The 22,766-nt window shown below is 49.1% G+C and overlaps 1 protein-coding gene across 1 annotated transcript in view; it reads left to right on the top strand.

Annotated features, from left to right (window-relative positions):
* Positions 1-377: 377 nt before the first annotated feature.
* PDLIM4 (PDZ and LIM domain 4) overlaps positions 378-22,766 on the top strand; it is a 47,104-nt gene continuing 24,715 nt past the window's right edge. The window contains 3 exon segments of the mRNA XM_086621648.1: positions 378-484; positions 13,179-13,330; positions 22,749-22,765. Coding sequence (XP_086477774.1) covers positions 392-484; positions 13,179-13,330; positions 22,749-22,765 — 262 coding nt within the window. The 5' untranslated portion in view covers positions 378-391.

Here is a 22,766-nt window from a genome sequence, read left to right as displayed (position 1 = left end):
TACACACCCTTGTCCAAAGCCCCTCTCCAGCTTTCCTGTAGCCCCTTTAGGTACTGGAAGGTGCTGGAAGGTCTCCCCGCAGCCTTCTCTTCTCCAGGCTGAACAGCCCCAACTCTCCCAGCCTGTCTCCAGAGCAGAGATGCTCCAGCCCTCCCATCATCTCCGTGAGCCCCGTCTGGCCCCGCTCCAAGAGCCGGGAAAACCAGTATGAAAGCCCCGCGCCACGAATGGGCGGGACGGATCGGTCCGGCCCCCACGCCCCGCCCCGCCCCGCCCCGCCGGGCGCGGCGTGGAGGCGGGACCGGCCCGTCGCGGTGGAGATTCCCGAAGCGGTTCGGTCGGTGCTCGGGAGCCGGAGCCGCAGTGGGGCAGGGAGCGTCCCGCCGTCGCGATGTCCCAGTCGGTGATCCTGCGCGGTCCCTCGCCGTGGGGTTTTCGCTTGGTGGGCGGTAAAGACTTCAGTGCCCCGCTGACCATCTCCAGGGTGAGCCGGAGGAGAGGGGAGCGGAGCGGGGACCGGGGCCGGCGGCAGGTGATGGGCGGCGGGGTTGGGGCCGGGGTCGGGCCGCTGGTACCCGGGGCCGGCGGGCAGCAGCGTTTGAGGCGTTTAAAAGTATATCTTCTTATATCTAATAATATATACTCGCCGCGCTCTGAACGCAGCGCTGTTTCAGCCGCTCTCGTGTTCGCGCAGAAAACCTTCTCCGTGCTTTTTATTTTTTGGATGTTAATTCATAAAGATCGGCTTTCAAAAGTTTTTAGTGCTCAGCGCTGCAGAGGGCTTGGACTCGTGCCCTGGACCGAGTTCACAGGCTGTTGAGGGGTTTTTTTTTGGTTCGGGTTTTGTTGTTTTTTTTTTTTTTTATTTAGGAAAGCACGAGTAAAGTCAGCGAGAAGTTTCTCAGCGCAGGCTGCTGCTTTGCGGGGTCCCCGTGGGCTGGTAGTAATTACTGTGTAAGTGCGCTGGCACTCGTGTTTAACCTCCCAAAGATGTATTCTGGAAACTTCGCTAAAGACACCGCCGCGAGCTTGAAATAAGCTTTGTGCGTGGATATATCCGAAAACAAGCCTTTCCCCCTTGCAGGAGGGAGCGCGGCGAGGTGGCACGATGGGCTGTGGGATGGATGAGGTGCTGTGCCCCAGCTGGGTGCTTTCCAGTGGGTGCTGGTGTTTCCATCGCTGTCAGGGTGCCCTGGGAAAGGGCTGGACACCCGGAGGTGCCCTGCCTTGCCACGGCATGTTGAGGCCGTGTAGTGCTGCCGAGCTCTCCTGGGGCGCTTGGACGAGCCCCGAGCGTACGGAAAGGCTCTGAAAGGAGCTATAACTTAAAAATATTGTCGTAACGCACGCAAGCTGTTTGCTGTCTTCTCCTTCATCTGCCAAAGCTGGGACAGAAAAGGGAAAACATGTACCCTGAGCTTTAAAGGAAGAATTATGGAAGAGAGCATGTTTTTAAAGAGACTTGGTTTGTGTTTGAGCTCGAACGCGCCTGTTGCACAGCTTTATGTCTCTGTTTTTGCTTTGGACTGTCCCTTACCAAGGGTTCCAGCGAGGGTTTTTTTTTGAGGAGTAGCAGGAGGGGATGGATGGAGGGAAGGGAAGACATAGACCAGGAAAGCCTGGAGTGATGCAGCTGGTGGGGCCGGCCAAAAGTCGGGCAGGCGCCTGCACGCAGCCGGGGTGTCTGGACTGTGGGGGGGGGGGGCAGTTGGTTTTCGGGGCTTAGCCTTGTGCACGGGGAAGTCGTCTTTGTCCCCCCCCAGTGATGTGGGATGTATCATAACAAAATACCAAATTGCCTCGCAGTGACCATAAAATAATGTTCCTGTTGTGAAAATGAACACTGTAATTTAGCAGAGGGAGCCAGTTTCCCTGTTACTTTGAAAAAAGTTTGGTTTAATGTTAAACAAGAAAAAACAAAGTCTGCTTTTGCCTAGACGGGTGGCTTGCCAGATTCCTTGTTTGATTCAGCAAACCTGGGAGGTGTGAGGATAATTCTCACCAGGCCAGTCTTGCTTTGGATTGCAGGGAGCTGGAACACAATTAACAGTTGTAGGGTGTTATTTAATGCGGGGCAGCCTTTTAAATCAGATCTTTTTTTTAAATTCTGCTCCCACTGAAGATGGAGGTGATGCTCTGATGTGCTGTACGCCACAGCTGCTCCCGGAGGGTGATAAACAACCTGCTAGGATGTAAATATGTGTGTAGGGGCTCTAGTCTAGAGAGAAGAGACCCGCTGCTTCTGCAAATAGGACCCCAAAATGTTAAAAGTTGGGAAGAATTAGGAAGGAGCTGTTATGTAGTTAGAGTGGGAAATCTTTTCAGCTAGAAACCCGGGCAAGGGGGCTGGGGGCTCCCCATCCCTGCAAAAGTGGGGACAGGGAGCCCCCAGCCCCCTTGCCCAGGCTACAGCACTGTAGGAGGAAGGGTTGAGACTTTTGGCTGACTCCTGCTTTCTTCAAAGTGCTTTTTTTTAAAAAAAAAAATTATTTGTTTTATATTAAAGCGCCATTCCATTACAAACACGTTTTGAAAAGCAGAAATTCTGCTGGGAGGTGGGACCGGATACTGGGACTCCACGTTTCCAGCTGTGCAAAATGCTGATGTGCTCCAGGGGTGATGGGCTGCCCGAGGGATGTGGGTTTGCTGCACCCCACTTTTGTGCCCAAGGAGGGCTGAGGACCGATGTGCCAACACCAACGAGGTGTTTGGGCTGTACAGGTCTGCAGGAATCCTATCTGAACTGGTTAAATTGGGAATTTATAGGATGCTATTTGGGATTCCCAGCATCCTAAAGCCACCCGTGCTCAGATCTGGGTGCCAGAGGCTGGCTGTCTTCTTCTAAACCACAAATTCATGCATGTAGGGGTTGGAAAAAAAATATTCAGTTATTAATAGGGTGGTTTCCTCTAGCAGAGACGTGTCACTGCCACGGCGAGTGATGCTTTGCTCTGCTGGGGGGACCCTAGAAGGGTGCAGTTTCTTCTCCAAAACCTGTCTGAGCGTCATTGCTCTGGGTTAAGCGAAGGCAGAGTTCCTTAACATGACGTTTGTGGGATATGAAGCTGAAATATTGCTGCAAAAAGGGGAGATAATGAAGCAGTCGGTGGGATTGGAGCTGCTAGAGCTGGCGGAGCTGAGCAGGAGGCACCGTGGTGCGGCTGAACGCCGGGCAGGGAGGAAGGCTGAAGGTAGTCCCCAAAAGTGGCTTGTGACAGCATTGTCAAGGGATAAACTTGAAAAAAAAATACGGATTTGGCAGCAAGGAAGATAACAATCTTGCAGTCCTGCTTTGGAATGGGACTTGACTCGTTTCAGCCTTTGGCCCCCTGTGAGGCCGCTGCGTCGGGGCAGGTGTAGCTGATGGTGCGGAGCCCGTCCCTGGCAGCTGTTCCAAATGGACTCATGAAATCAAGGAATGATCTGTTTTTCCTGGAAGCAGGTCACTTTCCTGGGTGGTTTGATCAATGTTAAATGACGATGGGTAAAGATCTGTTTGCCCAGGTGACTGGGAACAGCTGGTGCTGAGTGCTGGGCTTGGAGTGTGGAGCTCTTCAGCACTAAAGATAAGGCAAGATAAATGCAAATCCAGAAGGGTGTGCTTAGGGCATCTTCCTCATGTGGTCATGTAAAAAGCTAGGTGTGCTCGCCACCCTTTTTTCCCTCCCCCTGTTTCTTCTTGCATTTTCTGGGGGACCTAGACAAGCAGGGCTGGAGTGTGGTGGGCTGGTTTGGGGGTGCGCAGCCCCGAAGGATGCTGTGGCAGCTCCACGTGGGGGTCGTGACGCCGATGTGTCGTCAGCACAGCACTGGGAAGGGGATTGTAGCTCAAGGCTGAGCTCTGGGGAGGAAACCCAGCTCGTTTTATGCCCAGAGTTAAGCTAACGCTGGGTGTAGCACATCATTTAATTGGTGGTTCCTCCTCCTCGTGATATTTATAGGGGTAAGGGAATGACCCAAAACATCTGCTTAGAGTTGGCCTTAATGACTTGATAGAAAGTGGTGGTTTAGACTTAATAATTAAGTTTCTGGTAGCTGACAGCTGCTTTTCTGTGATTGAGCAGGCTGACAACTGGGTACTATTGGCCTGTGGTGGGAACGGGGCTTTACTGCGGGAACAGCTCTGGAACCGAAATGGAATCACTTACTCAGCTGCTCTCAGTGTTGTGCTTGCAACCACATCAGTGAGCGCTGCGGTTCCGTGTGGGATGACAGTTGATCTGCCCCTTGCCTGGGATTAAAAGATAATCGGTCATTAGCGTAACTGGAGGAGCTGAACGTGTTTAATCACTTGAACTGGCTTGTCCAGCTCCTGGCGCAGTCGGTGTCGTCATTTACCCAACTCTGCCAGTCTTAATCCAAGCACTTGGTGCTTTTAGAGTCACAGACGAGCTACTTGGCTAAACAGATAATTGACAAATAGTCTGATTCCAGTATTTTTCAAAAAAGGTTTTATTACAGTTTTTCCTTTATCTGCTGCCTTCAACACCAGTTTACTTGCTAGTTTCTAGCAGAGCAGCAAAAATGTGTTTTTCCCTGTTGGCGTGGAACTGTAACACAAGAAGGGTGAGAAATAATTGGCCTGCAATCCATTACCCAGGTATTGTTTGAGTTAAGGTTGACTTTTAAACTTAAGTAGCTTTTGTATTTGAGCAAATACGTGCCCTGTTAAAGGTTAGGATACTCGAGAAGGAATTCTGCTGAGGGAGGAATTCCAGTAAAAGTGGCCTTGTTGACTCCGGGCAGCCGGCAAATGCCTGGTGTGTTGCTGTGATCCCACTTGAGTGCAGCGAGTACCTGCTTGGGGTAATGATTTTTGGGGTGACCTGCGAGGCTTATAGTACAATAGAATGGTTAGGGTTGGAAGGGACCTTCAAGATCATCTAGTTCCAGCCCCCGTGCCATAGGCAGAGACACCTTCCACTAGACCAGGCTTGTTCTTGTGTGCTCCAGGTTGGGGATGGCAGAGCACCGAGAGCTCTGTGGTGCTGGGTTTAACTGCCCCAAGAGCTCCATGGGTGTTGGTGGAGAAGGCAAGGACCAGAGATGCCAGCAAAGGGAATGGGGTGGAGAAGGCAAGGACCGGAGATGCCAGCAAAGGGAATGGGGCTCTTTTTTCTTTTGCTTTCCATAAGGTTTTTTCCTGGTTTTATGTCTAACTGGTATGTATTTTATTATTTATTACATGGAAATGATGTGCTTTGTGTTCGGAGCTCCCAAACGGACTGAAGTTGTCCGTTGAAGTTGAAGGACTCTGTGATGAATCCTAAACCCAGGACCCCAGCTGATTTCTGCTGACCTTTCGTGGTTTTATTGCCCGTACAGAAGAACAAAGAGATGCTAGCTATTAATGTTTGTTATGACATAATCATTCAAGTGGGATGATTTTTTAAGTGGAAGGAAATAGCTTTGCCAGTCGTTCTTTTTTGCTTGCATCGTTCTGCCAGTGATGGCTGCTGGTAAGGTCTGGAGTGTGAGGGATTGGGTGACTGCACGTGAAGCTGTAGTGGTACTTAACAGCTAATCTGAACTACAGATAAGAACTAATGGAAGTATGTAACACATATTTGCTGCTGAAGTTGTTCTGTCACTGAGGCTTTATTTAATAAGTGCAAGAGAAGAATAAATGCTTGTGCTGGTTCAGGAGACAGTAATGGTAGAATATGCTGGAATGAAAGCCCTAATGCTAATTACCATCATCAGGCACGCTGATAATCCGGAGTGGGAAAGCAGGCGGAAAGAGTGATTCATGTAGGTCCATTCATGCAAGGTCTGACCTTGGGGCGAGTTCAGCAAAATAAACCCAGCACACCCTTGAAAACACTTCGGGCCTCTGCCAGGTTGAACAAAGCAGAATGGGCTCAGTGTAAGTGGAAGATTTAGGGTTGGGGGTTTGGTGTTTTGTTTTTTTTTTTCTTTTAAATGATGATGATGTCAGTTTTCTAACTTCTTGAAGACTGTAAGATTGCCTGTTGGGACAGGTATTCAGAGTTACTTTGGAAAAGTGCATGGTTGCATCCCGCTTGATACCAGAATAGAAGAGAATAAAGTTAGATAAAGACTTACTAAAATGGCCCAGTTAGTGTAGGAAGCATACAAGGGAAATATGTAAAATTGTTCTTTAATTTTCTTAAACTTTAAATTGCTGTATAGCACAATAGATGGTGATAATCTTGATCCTGCTGGAGGCAGATCAATCCTTTCATTTTAATACAAATATACCACTATGGATGGTATGGAATTAGTGCAGACTGTTGTAATTTAATTTTTTTTCATAGCTTGGGGGGGAAAATGCATGTCACAAGTCTGCAGGAGTCACATGGCAAACGTCCTCTTACATATAGTATTTCTATCTGAATTCATTGTTTGATTTCTGAGCTCTTAAAATGCGTTGACTCGTGGTTCTTAGATACCCAAACACTTAGTGAAAGTGTTTTTATTTTTTAAGTCATCTGTGACCACAGGTGCTAGAGTGTGAAAGAAAACAGTAGATCTCTCAAGATCTGGTAGCGTTGATAAAAAAGCTAAAACAAACATGTTCACAGAAAATACTCTGCTTGATTTGTTGTCAGTGCAGTGCTGCCAGACGAGGACCCGAGCAAAGCGCGGCGTATCTGGCCAGAGCTCGTTAATGCCGTGGATTTGTACACAGCCATTAACACCACGCCTGCCCCAAGCCCTGGTAGATAAGGGTATGTTTGGTTTCTACTTCAGGACTTACCCAAAAACTTCAAGCAAACGCAGGATTCATCGGGTTACTCGGGGCAATTGCAAAAATGTCGAGCCGTAGCGTGGCATTCGAGCAGCTTTTACAGCCAAAGGAGACCTACAATGAACCCGCTTCCTCACCAGGGAGCACGTTTTTATTTAAAAAATAAAATAAAATAAAAATTTGCTATGCAAGAGTATTTCAGCCAGTGAAGTTTCCAAACATGATGAAGCTGCCTCAAAGCCCATGCCACGCTCCATCTTCCTTGTCAACCAGAGCAACTCAAGTCGCGCCCAGGAAACCATAAGTAGTTCTACACGTTGTGTGGACTGACAGCAGGTTATGTGCGAGCGGCGTTTTACAGTACAAGCTTCAGAAAACAAAATATGCCAGATTAGAGAAGATTATTTCAAGTAATTATTCTTCATTATTAGATATGGGCAATGCACAGCTAGAAGAGAAACTGTCCTGAACAGTTAAATCTAGGACCGTTTGGTAACGGGCACCGAAGAGTAGAAGCTCAGCTGGGAGGTTTACAGTACGCTGAGTCCCAATGCCGTTCACAAAACGCTTCCCAGGACCCTTTAGCACATGTAAAGCTTTGGGACAAAAGCTTAAACCTCACAAAATATCCGGCGTTGGCAATTAAATGGGGAGAAAGGCACTAAACCCCGCAGTCTGTGGGAATTATCGCTGCCTGTTTCACAGGAATGAAGCTTCAGGTTTACTCAGCAGATGAATTGAACTTCTGGTGTTGGAGAGTTGTCTTCTGTTTGGTTTTGAGCAACCTGGTGTAGTGGCAGGTGTCCCTGCCCATGGCATGGAGGTTGGATCTTGAAGGTCCCTTCCAACCCAAACCATTCTATGATTCTATTCCCCCGATGCTGCTGAATGCAGTTTCCCAAGTGGCATCATGCAATGGTGCGGTGTCTCGGGGACTGTGGTGATGCTCCAAGCGCACTTACATCCAGGCTTAGCCATGTCCCCCGGGGCAGGCTGTCCTGCCCTGGCCTTGCTCCCCACCGTAGCAGAGTGAGTGTAACACAGATTTAAGAGTAATAGCAGATGTAGTGGTTAAGAGCTGGTGTATCTGCAACTTGTCCTTGGAGGATGGGGTGAGAGGGCTCCTGGTGACTGTGGCCAGCAGCATGGTGTGCTGCTGCTCCCAGCCTGAGCCCTGCCAGAGTTCTGGGTGCCCTTGGGCTGAGCGAGGTGAGCTCTTGGCAGAATGAGGGCAGATGCTGGTGTCTGAACGACCTGTGTCGTTCTTGATCAGCTCGTTGAGGTTTGCACTCAGGTTGTGGTTGGCTCCTCCAAAACTCATATCTGATTTCCCTGATTCTCAGCCTCTTCTTTGTACAGAGACCTCAGCCTTTGAGCTGGATTAGGATCTGTGCTACGAATCTGATTCTAAGTTTGGATCTGGATCCATCAGTACTTGGATTCAAAAGGATTTTCAAGTGTCTCACCTTTTATAATGCTCCTGCTCTGGTTCTTTCCCTTCTGTGCTCTTAAGCTTTTTGTTTTCTTCAATAGTTGAGCAAATTCACATTGCCTAAACAATGCTCTTCATTTACTGGGCTGTGCAGCATACCTATATAATGTCTTGAGACGTTGGAGGGACTTTTTACAAGGGTGTGTAGTGATGGGACAAGGGGCAATGGATTTAAACTGAAAGAGGGGAGATTTAGGTTAGATATAAGGAAGAAATTTTTCACTCTGAGAGTGGTGAGGCACTGGCACAGGTTGCCCAGAGAAGCTGTGGCTGCCCCATCCCTGAAGTGTTCAAGGCCAGGTTGGATGAGGCTTTGGGCAACCTGGTGTAGTGGAGGATTTCCCTGCCCATGGCAGGGGGGTTGGAAAGGGATGATCGTGAGGTCCCTTCCAACCCAAACCATTCTATGATTCTATATAAGCAGTTAGAAAAATGCCAATGAATGGGTGAGGAATATACGTCAGTTCAAGGCATGATGCTTTGAAAGGCTGAAGAGAATCCCTGGAAGGAATGCTGAAAGGATTCAGGGAATTTATCTTCATTAGTTAGTAATTTAACTCTTGGTTCTTCCTGTTTTAAAAGATATTGCTACCGTAAGATCGTCTGCTGCCTCGTAGCGTGCTTCCTGATAACAGAACAGGCTGGCTTTGTTTAAAAGCTGAGAATTTTGTCACGCTATCTTGAAAGCCTCTCGAAGGCTTTAATCAGGCCCTTTTGATCACGCTTGCAGAACAGAAAATTTCCCCGGACTTGCCTGTGACAAACTGCCATTGATTTACAAGAAGAGTGGTGTGGTCCGTGTAGGCTTGTGGGGGATCATACGTCTTAACCCGTTCAATCCTGGGAAGACAGCTGCAGGAGTTGATGGGATGTGTTGTGTTTTGTTGCAGTAACGCTTTTTCTAAAAAAAAAAAAACAACAACAACAACAAAAAAAACCCCAACAAACTGAAGAAGACCTGGCGGAGAGAAAGGTGCCCTTATTGTGAGGGTGTGATTGACCTGAATAGATTCCTTTTGTTAATTTGGGTGAAAACTGCTGGGAGAATAAATACAAAGTTCTTCTCCCTGATGGCTGTGCTGAGACCCGTGCAGGCAATGAGGAGGAACCGTGTCCCTTGGAATTGGGTGACATTGCAGAGGCAGGTTTCTGGGGAAAAGAGTTTAGAGAAAAAAAAAAAAAAACAAAACAAAGTAAGTTAAAGTAATATAACAAATTAACCTTTCATTAAAGCGTTGATTGTTTCAGCTTGTGGTGTTGGCCCAAAACTGTTGCTTAGTGCAAAGCATTTAATGTGCTTTATTTTTCTGGCCTGATGCCAGCTGCTTGCACTTAGTAAATCCTAACGAGGCTCCAGCAGCCGGATAAGACACTGCTGCTGCCTTTGGGGCTTTCCCAGTTTGTCCCGTAGCATCCACTGGGCTGGGGAAGGGGCTGCTGGGGCTGGTCCCCGTGGAGGAGAAGAGAGGAAATGGGTGGGTGGGAAAGGTGAAAATTATTGGAAAAACTTATTTAACAAATGTGGTTAGTAACTGTGCAGATATAGTTCAGTGGTTGATGTGGCAGAAGGAGATGCTGACTTGTGGGGTGTCAGTGTGGGTGGTGGGGCAATGTGACCTGTCCTGGTCCCAGGGAGACCCCTGACACCGCCCTGAGCGACGTATCCATCGGTCCTGTCTCCATCAGTGTTCATTCAGCCTTGGTTTTTAAAATGGTTTGTTCTTAGCGCTGGTGGAGAACTTCAAAAAGAAACAAGCAAAAATCTTATCGCTGTTTTTCTTGAGCCCATCCTATTCCCAAACCTCGATTCCTCTGGAGGCCCCTTTGAAGAACACGCAGCTCCAGTGACTCAGCACAGGTTTTCTTTGCAGCGTTTTTAACTTCCCAACGTACCCAATTACTCTCAAACTGGTGCACGCTCCGTTCAGGTCGCCCGCGCTGCAGTTACGGCTCATATCAGAGCCGCAGCCCGTCCAGAGGGGACATGAGCAAGTGCCCCTGGTAGAAGCTTCATCCCAAAACCTCAGCGCTGTTGGGCTTTAACTTCGCTGCCCTGGAGGGACCTGACAGCCCGGGCGATCTGCACAGCTGAACCTCCCTGGCTCGGGGCTACAGCCCTGGGGGGCAGGATAACACACAAAACAAGGTTTGTGGTTGAACAACGAGCCCTGAGCTTGTTCGTCGCTGAACTTCAGAGAAAAGAGGCTGGTTGAGGGATGTTCTGGGTTGAGCCGATGGGTGCTGGGTGTGGGGCTGCCTGGATGAGACACCCGGATCCCTCCGGCTCCTTCCTCTGTTCATTCATTTCCATGTGACAATAGAGGGTCATCTTCCTTGGATGTTTTGCTCCAAGCGTAGACTCTGTTACAAAAAATCAGTATATTTAAAAGTGCATCCTTGTCCTTACAGTGGTCCGGGTTTTGCAGAGGGCTGTCTGCACGGATCCACACGGAGCGAAGCCGGTGGGGCCCTTGCACGAGGATTCAGATGCGGTCCTGGCCCGTACCCAGGCTCCTGGGGCTTTCTGTGGCACCTTAGGTGTCACAGGCTTTGCACAGCTGTGAGTTAGGAGACCTTGCTTTGAGGAATTTTAAACATTATTCACTAAAATACAAACTTTGGGCCTGACAGATGTTACAGTACCAATTCCCAAGCTGCTGTGACGCCGACGCTGTATCTCAAACTAATGAGTGTTTGGAGTGCAGCTCCATTTCAAGCCCTCAGTCATCTCCATGGCTAGCATAAAAGGCTGATATGAAGATACTGCCAAAATAATTTGAAATAAACCAGAATCTAAAAATAAGAAACAGCTGAGAGCCCCATTTATGAACCGCTTATTCTCCAAGGATGCTACAATCTGGTTAAGATCAGCGCAGGGAGAAAAATCCGTGGGACATCTAGACAGCATTGAGTATACAAGAACAAAATACAGCTGTCCTGGGTCAAGCTGAAGGTCTGTTAGTCCACAAGGCTGCTGGCAGCTGGGGCTGTGGGATGGATCCCAAGGGAAGCGGATAATGACAGGCAAGCGCATGGAGATGCCTCCTTGGAGGTGCTGGTTGAGCTTCTGGTTGACCTTCTGGTGGGTCTGGCAGCTTCTGTGGCTGTAGAAGGAGCCCGATGCTCTGTGAATGCCAGGTCTTCATGCACGGCTTCCCAAAACCAACAGGACAAACGCTTGCCAGGGGAAAAATAAACCGATCTTAGAAATATCCTGTGTCGGAGCTTTACGGCTTTTGTGGGCTACGGTCAGAAATAGCTCCTGTTGTTTGCCCTGAGCTGAGTCACCGGGGAGCCTGCGAGCAGGGAAAGAGTTGGCTGGGCAGGTTTTTTTAGAGCAAAATAGCCCGGCTGAAACTATTGGAGAGCAAATGGCAAATGCTGATTGACTCTGACAACGCAACAAAAGGCTGAATTCGGGCTGCCAGTTCTACTTAAATGCAAAAAGTGGTTTGGAGCCTCTCAAACACCTTTGGGTTCACGTTTCGGTGGCATCGTGGCTGTAATCAGGCAGGGAGCGGTGCAGCAGGTCCGTGTTAAGCCGAGTGCTGTTGGCCTCTCACCAGCTGTTTTACTGGCCTCAGTCCTGTGAGCAGCCCCAGTGCGATCCACAAAGGGCTTTGGTGGCAAGGCTAAATCCTCTCCGCATTCCCTATGGAAATTGAACTGGAAAAAACAGATCGAGATGGAAATTGAACTGGAAAAAAACAGATTGAGATGAAAACAGGGATGCCCGCGTGCCTCCCTTTCTAAAAGACCGGCTGCTCAACCATGGCTGGTGGTGCTCAGGGCTCGTGGGCACCATGGAGCCAACAGCTGGCACTTGGTCTCCAACTGTCTGAAAAACCACACCGGCTTTGTTAGCATCTGGTTGCCCCCGTGCACCGACATAAGCTACATCCGAGGGGAGCTGGAGGACAGGGCAGCGATCCTGTTCCCTGGATCCTTCGAGCAGGGTGTGATGGAGCAGAGACAGAGGATTACACCCGTGTAAATCACGAGTAAACCGAGTGAAAGCACCGCCGCGCTCTACGTGCAGTGAGATAGGAGTAACCGAAAGTCGGACTCGCTGTGCTTTCTCGCTGGATAAACCACGCGGTTGGTTAGTGGAGCGTTAGCAGATGCTCTGAATGACTGGAGAGGAAATTAGAGGGCAAGCACGTTGCTGTTAAGAGTTTAAACAGGCACGCTTACCTGTCCTGCCTATGCCTTGCATCGTTTTATATTATTGCAAAAATTAAAACCACATTTGGGCTGATGTAAATGAAATGGTAATGTCTCAAGAAACTCTTTTATGGGCTGCAGGGTTGGTCTTATGGCTGACCACAAACAGTACCTGGACCTGTCATTAGTTCCTCAGGAAAGAAGTTATGAGTTTTATAAGGTCTGGCATTCCTACAAAAGCAGAAGGAAAGAGTTGTGGAGGCTTAGCAAGCTGCGTGATATTCCGTGCAGAGCTAGAAAGAGACAAGTCATTTGAACGACGGTCCGGAAAAACTGATGTCAAATGTAACCTCTCCGTGGGAAGCAATTAGGGTGACTGCACTCATCTTCTAATTATGTAGTTAGCCGAAGAGGAGGGTCACATGTGCTCTTTAGGGGTTGACTCTCACAGCATGGCTTAAGGCCCGCAAGCCAAAGGAGTCTGGAGCACCTCTCTTGAAAGAGGGTGTTGGGTTATTTCAAGCCAGACACAAATCTGAAGGGAGGACCCGGTCGCACACTGACTGGAGTTGACAGAAATCTCTTGATTTAAAAGAGCTCTGTTGTAGAGGATGGCCCTCAGAGGACCGGGGCTGACCCAAGAGCCCTGGCTCTGACATCCAGCTTCTGGTAGATGCTATTGGTGTAGGCAAAACACATATGACTTCTCCAGAAAGAATTGTTCTTTTTATCTGCTGCTTATTCCAAGAGACTGGACTCTTTTAAAACCGAGCATTCTTTCAAGTAACCCTTTTATTTTTTCCTGCCTAGATTAACCCTGGCAGTAAAGCAGCCATGGCAAACCTGTGCCCAGGAGATGTTATTCTGGCAATCAATGGAGAGAGCACGGAGAACATGACGCACCTAGAAGCACAAAACAAGATCAAAGCATGCATGGACCAGCTACTGCTCTCCCTCAACAGGTAGGTCCTCCTCTCTTTGATGTGCTCTTGCATCAGCTTTGCTTGGCTCCTCTGCAGAAGGCTTGTGCCTGGCCCTGGTTCAGTTGTGCCCTTAGGTTTGGTTCTTGGTGCATCCTCATGGTCCATGTAGTTGTTTTGTCTTTAAAAACAGCGAAACAAAATTATGTTTAAAAGATCCCTGATACTGTAAGTAAGTCTAGTTCATTTATCTAAGTCTGGATTCTTGCCAGCTCCTGCAGGCTGTGAGCTGGGTTGGATCCTTCAAGCCAATGGAGGTTTTATTGACTCAAGCAAGAGTAGCACGAGGATCGAAATCTTCTTTGGGTGAAGCCTCCCACTTCATTAACATCCACCTAGAATTTTCCTAAACATTTGTTCAATGAATATACATTAGCAGGTCCAGCCAAATACACTTTTATTTTTTAGAATATTTCAAAGCAAAATGAAGGCTTGGGGGTATTTTTTTTTGCTTTCCATTAGAATTAATTCTGTAGCTAAAGATTCCTGACACAAATCACAATTATCCAGTCAAAATGAGTGCTCCTTATAAGGCCCGCAAATGACTGATGTTATCTGTAATAGATTTAAATAAGTTTATACAATTTCCACTTCAGATTAAAAAGGCATTTCCTGCTCTAAAGAACTGTCATTTACTGTTTATATTTCTCTTGGAAAACATGTCATTTCTGACTGGGGGCCTGGGCAGCGGGGAAGGAGCGCTGCCGTAAATGGAGCAAAGCCTCGTTGGTTCCTCATGGCTCCTTGGATGGAGATGTCTGAGCTGCCTGGCCAAAGCAGAGTCCCCTGAGCTGAGCCTGTGCGTAGGGATGATGTGACTTCAGCCTTAGGAAAGAAAGAGCAAAGGGAAAGCAAGAAAACCCTTCATGCAGGTAGAATTTCCCGTAGCCAAGGGGGACGGTCGTTTTCCTTTCCCTGAGGAGCAGTTTTGAGGAGACTGGATGGTCTTCTGCCCAGAGCAGGGGCTGTACCCAGGGCAGGACGAGGGTTCCCTTTCTGGCTGACAGCAGGCTGGTGGAGCTCTGCTTGGAAGAGGTGGAAATCCTCGTGCAGTGACAGAAGGGTTTGGTGGTTTGACAGCAGAACGTCTTCGTCAGCAGTTAGAATAAGGTTTTGCTGAAAAGAACTTTTGGCACGGCAGCATTTTGTTCTCGTGTATGAGGGTTTCTACTGTGTGAATTTGTGGACTGAATTCCCACTCTGATACTCCATTTTAGCCACTGGTGTCCGTTGGAATCTGTTTGTTGGCTGAGATAGGACCCTCAAGCACTCCTCCTCCATGAGAGGCACATGGTATGGGGAAGCTTTCTGCTGGTGTCCACCTGGTCCTTGTGGTTAGGAACTGATACTTGAATCTTGCCAGCGGTAGCTGTGACCGTGGTGGTGGTGATGGTAGGTGCCATCTCAGTGAGCTCGATGTCAGCAGTTTGTCTGTCAAAGAGCGTCTCCTCTCTTAAGAGGTGACTTCTTGCCCGGACGCAGGGCAGGGGTTGAGTCCATCGCAAGAGGAGTGGACAGAGGTCTCACAGCAGTGCAGGTACGTCCCTTAGTGGGGTGAAGGATGATCTGTCTGTTGAACCTGCCTGAGATGCAGAAACATTCATTAATTACCTGGCAGTGGTCTGGAAGCTGCACTGTGGAAGACTTTTGGCAGCGAGAGGGTCTGTGGCTTCAAGCTGGGTTTGCCGAGCTACACCTCCCAGTGTGGATGTTTCTAACTGTGAGACCTTCCAGTATGCCTGGAGGAGCAGTGGATTCTCGATAGCAGATGTCGCTGGTGATGGCCTACAGCCTTGGCGGTGATGCCAGGGTTCGTGGGTGAGGTGGCCTGGGCTGTGCGAGGCAGGAAGGGTAGGCAAGAGGATTGCAATGTTTTTTTCAGGCCTTCAAGCCTTCATAAATGCAGATTTCAAAGGCTCTCATGTATTATAGTCGGGCAAAAATGAATGCTCGGGCTTCTGCAAGACAGGAACAGATGAGATGGTGATGGTGAGGAACGGTTCGGTGTGGAGTGGCTCCTCTCCGGGAGGAGATCGTGCTGTTGGGTCGGTCAGGTGGCTCCTCCGAGAGCAAACGCACCTCAGCCGTGCCCAGAGAAGCCCACAGGAGTGGCCTTTCTCTTGATAGGAAAAACTGAAGAGTTCATTTTTTCTAGAGTAAGGAAAGCAGCTCTGGTAATGCTTTATTAGGTCTATTTTTGGTTTGGCCCAAAGTGAGTGCTTGGTGACATGGCTCTTGGATCTCTCTTCTGTTTCCCGAGTGACCCATTGCATCCAGACAACTCTGCCCAGCCGTTAGTCATCGCTGGAAGCGCGTCCGGCGCTACCTCCTCGGTGTCAGCAGATCCCTGCTCCGGGACCTGCCTCCTGCCAAGCGGGGTGACGTGGTGCTGGGACAACACCGTGTCCCAGGGCAGCGGTGGGGGGGTTGTCCAGCATGTCCAACTACCGCCCTTGGCAACGGCTGCGCGTCACTGCCCTGGGTGCCACCACAGGGCTGAGCCCCGGGAAGGCTCCATGTGCAGAGCATGGATGAGGATCTTCTCCTTCCTCGGGCAGAAGGGCGCTCTCCAAGCAGTGCCGCTCTGCCTTCAACAATATATCGTCTGCAAATCAACACAAGGAATTTTATTTTTTTAAATAAGTGTGTTTGTCTAAATATATTTGAAATATAATATTATTACATTATTTTTATATATTCATTTATATATTAATATATTTATATATCCAGATATAGATTATATTTGAAATATAATAATAATTCGTTGTATGTTTTTACTGAAAATGTATGAAATTTGATGTCAATCCTGTTTTACCAAAGCAGGTTCCCTCCCGCCAGGCGCGAGTGCCAAGGGAGGACAGGGAGCTGGGCAGCGAGCCGGGCACGAAGGGCTCCCAGTCCTTTGGTGCCCTCAGGGCTTCTTCCATCCCATGCCCTTTCTCCACGAAGCCTTGACATTATGGGTTACCAAGATACAGAACAAGACTGGTTTTGTGTTCAAGCTGTGGTCAGTAAATGCTCTTTGGCGAGGCAGTTCCGCAGGAAAGTCGGGACAGGGGGACGTGCTGGGGAAGGCACGGAGGAGTCATGGTGTGCTCTGACGGGATGTCCTGGGACCGACGTGGCCCGTCTGGATTTCGGATTGCAGAATGGGGATGGATGGGATGCAGAGAGCCCGTTGAGTTTGCTGGGAGGAGATGCTGGTTATCCTCTTTATCAAATTTGCTTCGTTAAGACGTTTGGATACACCGGTGGGGAAACAAGTAAAGAGCCACTGAGCCTTTGTGGGTGGAATGAACCATCTGTGTGTCAAACCGTCCCACGCAGCGCAGGCAACGTCCCTCTCCCATGCTTGGGAGGGCACAGCTGAAGTTGGTGGGGTTTCTGTTGTGATGCAAACTTTGGCCATAGTCCGGCGTGCCCATGTGGCTGGACTGCAAACAGAGCGGCTTTGATGGTTAGCGCGGTCCGTCCTTCGGAACGTCACACTGGCTTTGATGGTTTTTCTCTTAGCCAGCTGCATCCTTCTTGGAGGAGATGGCCCCAAGGCTACGTTGGGAAAACTGCTGGGAAGGAGATGTTGCAGCTTTTCACGGGTGTCCCCTGTGTCCCCCACAGCCCAGAGTCAGTGCTGGTGTCCACGGGGCTGGCCCTGCTCGCAGCCTGCACCACCATCTAGTTGTTTTTTGGACAATCCCTGCTCTGTCGTTTGTCACGGATGCCACATGCTCTCAGGCAGATCTCCCTCTGTCTTTGCACCCCCGTTCTCAAATGCCATCCTTGGCCACCCCTCGTCCCACTGACGTTGCTGGGTGTTTTGTCGCCAGCTCCGTCGGGTCGTGTTTTGCCCAAAAATGTTGAGGGCAGTTTCTGGGCAGCGGTACCACGGAAAGAGAAGTGCTACAGTAGCTGTTCTGTTCTGAAACAGAGCAGTGGAAAATCCTCCTCAGCTCATGAAAGAATTGGATTTATGTGCCCAATGCTCGTGTGGGTACTGATGTAACGTGGCTGGAACTAGATGATCTTGAAGGTCCCTTCCAACCCAAACCATTCTGTGATTCTGTGAATGACCTTGGGCATCCCTGTAACACGGGATGGGTGTCAGGTCGTGGTTAACGGCTCCGGGATGCGAGGCTGGGAGTTCACGTTGGCCTAGTGAGGCTGGAGCAGCGCCCGGGCTGCGGGACGAGGTGGTGATGGTGCTGATGAGGATGTAGTGGCATGGTTCAGGATGCCCTGATGATAAATCAGCCTCTTCCAGCGTCATCTTCCCAGCTGTTGAATCCCAAGCCAAGGTAGCACAGGGTCTGCTTCGCCCGCCTGGCTGGCAGCGGCGAGGGAGGGCAAGGGCAGGTGTGCGGCAGCTGGTCGGAGGTGACCCTGGGTGTCAAGCAGCCCCATCAATTATTACTCTCAGAAACGTGGAATGGAGATCTTGGCATTTAGCCACAAAACATGTGCGTTTGGCAGCCAAGGATTTCAGAGTTTCAAATAACGTGAATGTGTGGATAAGGATGATCCAATGGTAAAACTTGGTCTTTTTGTGTTTTCTTTCGCTGTGAAGTTGTCACTAAGTTACGCAAACGAAGAAATTCCTTATCGGACAAGAAGTGTGCTTTTGGGCTCATCTGCCCTGGGAGTAACGTGTTCATAGAATCATAGAATGGTTAGGGCTGGAAGGGACCTTCAAAGGTCATCTAGTCCAACCCCCCTGCAAGGAACAGGGATATCTCCAACTAGATCAGGTTGCTCAGGGCCTCATGTTCCTGTTCCTGCGATGCGCAGGGAGGAATTCACATGTGTTGCGAGATTTTCCTTTTTTCTAAGTAATAATTTTGATGCTGTTCTTCCCAGTGCCATCCCATTACAGCCCTTTCTTTTGGCAATAACACGGGGCCGTTGGCGCGTGGGGCCGGGTGGGTGCTGGAGGACTGGCAGCATCTGCCCAGGGTTGTGTTGTGTTTCCTTCCTGACTATGGTGTTGAATCATAAATCCTCAAAGGTTCGGCTTTGGTTCCTTCTATCTAAAATAAATTCTGGGAGCAGGTTTTTTTCCCCTCCACCTGGTTCTTGTGCTGCCAGAGGGCAGGTATTTCCGAGGTGGTAACTCTGTTTTTTAAGTGGCAGCTGTGGAAGCCCCAGCCCAGCTCTGGGGGCTGTTTTGCTCCGTGCTGCCCCGGACAAGGGGCTTGGAAGGAAGCGAGCCGGCGTGCGCAGGCTGGGAAAACTCTGATTCCTTCGCAGACGGCGACGGTGTGCGGCACGGTGCCCGCGGGACGGGTCGGATTCGTTCTCGTTTGCTCGAGAGCACGGGATGGGTAACTGAACCCCGTGTCCCGAGGGATGGGTAGGATGCAGGAGCCAACACGGACCGATGCACTGTTACTATTCTGCACGGAGAATTTGAGTATGAAGATTTTTTCCCTTTGTTCCTGCTCTCTGTACGGAGATGGAGTTTCTATGGGAAAAAGCCCAGTAATGAGTCTGCTGGACGTGTAGCCCCAAAAGTCCCTGGAACCTTGTGTGGTTGATGTTCCTCCGAGCTCCCCTCCCGCCTCCCCCAGCTCGCGGAGGTTTTGTCGGGGTCCATTTGCGCGCTGCTGGAGGATGGGAAGGATGACAATGTACGATGTTCTCAAGTTTCCAGTAAAAGTACAAGTGAAAAAGTGAATCACAGCTTCCCCTCTGGAGCTCCTCGAGGACTAATAGAAAGGAAAACCGGCAACTTTCCAGAGCCTGGATACACAGTGATGGTTTCAGCCGAGAGGAATGAAGGGAGGAGAAATCTCATAGCTTCTCCAGGAAGCTCCAGGAGCTTCACCGGCTCCAGGGTGATCTTACAGCAACCTTCCAATACCTAAAGGGGCTACAAGAAAGCTGGAGAGGGGCTTTGGACAAGGGCATGTAGTGACAGGACAAGGGGCAATGGCTATAAACTGAAAGAGGGCAGATTTCGATTAGATCTAAAGAAGAAATTTTTTACAATGAGGGTGGTGAAACACTGGATCAGGTTTCCCAGAGAAGTTGTGGCTGCCCCATCCCTGGAAGTGTTCAAGGCCAGGCTGGATGGGGCTTTGAGCAACCTGGTGTAGTGGAGGGTGTCCCTGCCCATGGCAGGGGGTTTGGAACTGGGTGATCTTTGAGGTCTCTTCCAACCCAAACTGTTCTATGACTGTATGATTCTATGATTCTCCTTCAGGTACTGGGTCCATGGGGGTGCTCAGCAGAGCTGAGCTCCTGCACTTGCGTGGCTGTGCCGTAGCGGTCGGCAGCACCCAGATTCTGATCTGGCACTTTCCCAAGTGCTAAATCTTAGTTTATAAGAGGATGGAGAAATTAGAAATTCAATAAGACCCAGGAATTCTGGCAACTTAAAAGCAGCTCTGCAAGTGTAGAGAGGAAGACTTGTAGATCATTAGCAGGTGAAAAAACATTTTGGTAAAATACGTGAGCATATGCAAGTAATCTTTTGAGAATGATGTTGAGTTTCTTAGTAAACAAATCGTGGGATAAAAGGCATCTGCAACTTCATTTTTTTTAGTTATGTCTTGTTAATGGGACCATTTCCCACGAAGCCCCATGCTGAAGGCCTAGCACTAATCCAGGTCAAGTTATTTTTCGTTGGGATTGTCCTTGCAGCCATTAAAACGGAGCGTTGTTCGTGCAGGGTAACGATTCCGACGTAGCTGACTTTAATCCCCCACGACACATCTGAAAACACTTTTCCCGTAAATTAAACGACTCGGAACGTGTGAGCGTGACGTCTGATCTCTCGCCCCGACGCTAGAGAAGCAGGATTAGTTTTTGCTGTTGCCTGAACACAAAGCTCTGACTGTTGGTAGCGTGAACCTGCTGCCAGGGTGCCCTGGGTTGGCCGTGCTGGCCCCGGGACCCCCTGCTCCGGGGAGGTGGGCACAGGGGTGAGCTCAGAGCATCAGCCATTCTGCAGTAGTGGCACCCTGCTTTTGGGCAGTCACCTCTGAATTATTTTGGATTACCTCGTATTCTGCTGTTTCCATGGGAAAGAGGGAGTCTCCTTGTGTCAGTGTAAACGCTCATCATACTCACGACTTGCATTTCTCTTTGGTGAGGCTGATGTTTCCCCCAGTCTCCTTTGCTTTGCCTTTAAAAGTGCCAAATAGAACCTAAATTGTGCCATATCAGCTTAATTTGGGAGTAGGTCATGGAATGGTTTGGGTTGGAAGGGACCTCAAAGACCACCTAGTTCCAACCCCCCTGCCCATGGGCAGGGACACCTTTCACGACACCAGGTTGCCCAAAGCCTCATCCAACCTGGCCTTGAACACTGCCAGGGATAAGTGGAAGCGGTGGCTGGGGTGAGCCTGGCTCGGCTCAGGTGGCTGCTGGAAGCCGTGCCAGGCTGACTTGCTTCTCCCGAAACCTTCTGATCGCTCAAAAGGTGTTTTTTTTTTTCTTTTTAATCATTAAAAGCATTAACTATCGAGGGACTTTGTGTCTGCAAACCTAAGTCTGGCCGTGTCTTTCATTGAGCGTGAAGACACCTATAATGATTTTTGGAAAACAGAAGTTCAGCTGCTTTCTGGTGCAGCCGGGGTGATTTTTGTCTGTCAGGGACATGGGGAACTGGGATGCTCCCAACAGAAAGCACCGACAGTACTGGTGACCAGATGCCGTAGCTTCACGCCGAGCAAATTCACTGTCGTTTTTATCTTCTGCAATCAGAATCGCTTGCTGAATCTTGATTCTTATTTCCTGGGAAGTCCAAGTCTTTGGGGATCCCTTAAGCTGTGTTTTGGCATGTGGGCTCCAGAGCCGAGCGAAGGGGAACGTCGTAACCGCCCCTTCTCCGCGGCCACGCGTGTGCACGGAAATTATAATTATGATCCCTGCCAGTGTAATTAAGCATTTTCATTGTTCTGGGCCTCCAGATGAAATTCTCAGTGTGGAAGCAATATCCGCAGCACTGCATCGTGGCAAAAAGCAAGTCGGGATCGCTGGGAATGCTGCCGTTCTTGGGAAGGACTGTTTCCTTTGAAACACCAAACATGGTTGGGAAGACCAGCTTAAAAAGAAGAGTCCCAGCCTAAAAACTGAAATTATTACCATAAAGATAATTAATTGGTACAAGACTTTTAGCTATGAGAGAGAGCAAGGTCTTCCCTGTTGAAAAAGCTGTGAAGATAGTAGCAAGTAGTGATTTGGAACAAAAAAAGCTTAAATCCTTGGGGGATGGATCTGAAGTGGGTTAAAACCAGTAGGAGTCTTTGCTTCAGTAGGTTTTGGATTAGACCCTGAACTTGGGAAGGTGGGTTTGTGTGCTGACTGGTTTAGATGGAAAACACCAAAAGCAAAAGAATCACCTCGAGGATTCCTGGGTTAAAACTGTGCTCCTTAGTTTTCAAACTCGGGCTCTGCAGATAATTAACCCAAAGCTGAGTGTGGCGTGTGGCAGGGGCCAGGGTCCGGCGGGGGGTGCGTGGCTGCAGCGAGTGATCTGTGCCTGTCGGAACCAGACCCCCCGCTTCCATTAAGCTGTGCCTACGCAGGTTGTGGGGATAAATGGAAGAGTTCGTGTTTGAAAACTTTATCTTGTCCATCCTGTGGTTTTTCCCTCTCCTAGCTCAACCTCGTAGCATCCCAAAAAGCCTCACCCAGGTTCCTGCTGCTCCCTTGTGCGCCAGGCGCCGGCGAGGATGGCCGCGCTGGCCATGGCATCCCAGCCGTGTCCCCAGATGTGGGGAAAAAGGGATCAGGCACATGGAAAATCTTTTGGGCAGTGGCAGGGTCCTGCTCTGGCTTGGCAGGACTGGAGATGCGTTTATGGTTGGAAACTGTATTTTTAGGACTTTTTTCCTCCAGCACCTGCGTTGCAAGGGTCAAGATGATTCATATGGGGTCACACAAGCCTTGTAGTGGAAAGGCATTTATATGGTTCCTGCTGTGTTCTGGTATATAGCCCTGCCAGGGAATAAAAAAAAATAAACATATGAATATATTTCAGGATTCAGGGCCAGAATAAAGGGGCAAAGCCAGGAGTGTGCAAAACAACTCCCCTCCCAAGCCTGTCTGCTGATTTCTTCATCCGAAAGGAGTTTGTATCTTAAACTCCACACGAAGTCGGAGTCTGTAGTTCAAGAATGGATTTGAGCTTCGTGGGTTTAATGGCGTGGAACTGGCATCTTCTCTATTTTCCACTGTACTATTTCTGAGGATAGTTTTAGACAAACGTGTGTGTGTGTGTGTCTATATATATATATATACATTCCCTGGCAGACCTATGTACCATATATATATATATGGGTTTTGTTGTGGGTTTTCTTTTAAATCTGATTTTTTTTGTTTGGAGTTTTTTTGTTGGGTTGTTTTTTGTTTTTTTTTTTTAAAAGCAATTTAAGTTAAATTTGCTTTCCCATTTCAGAGCCGAAGGGAAGACCTG

Source organism: Tauraco erythrolophus, chromosome 16 (assembly GCF_009769465.1).
Source record: "Tauraco erythrolophus isolate bTauEry1 chromosome 16, bTauEry1.pri, whole genome shotgun sequence".
In the NCBI taxonomy this organism is placed as follows: domain Eukaryota; kingdom Metazoa; phylum Chordata; class Aves; order Musophagiformes; family Musophagidae; genus Tauraco; species Tauraco erythrolophus.
Note: the sequence above shows the minus strand (reverse complement) of the source record. Positions and strands in the feature narration are given on the sequence as shown.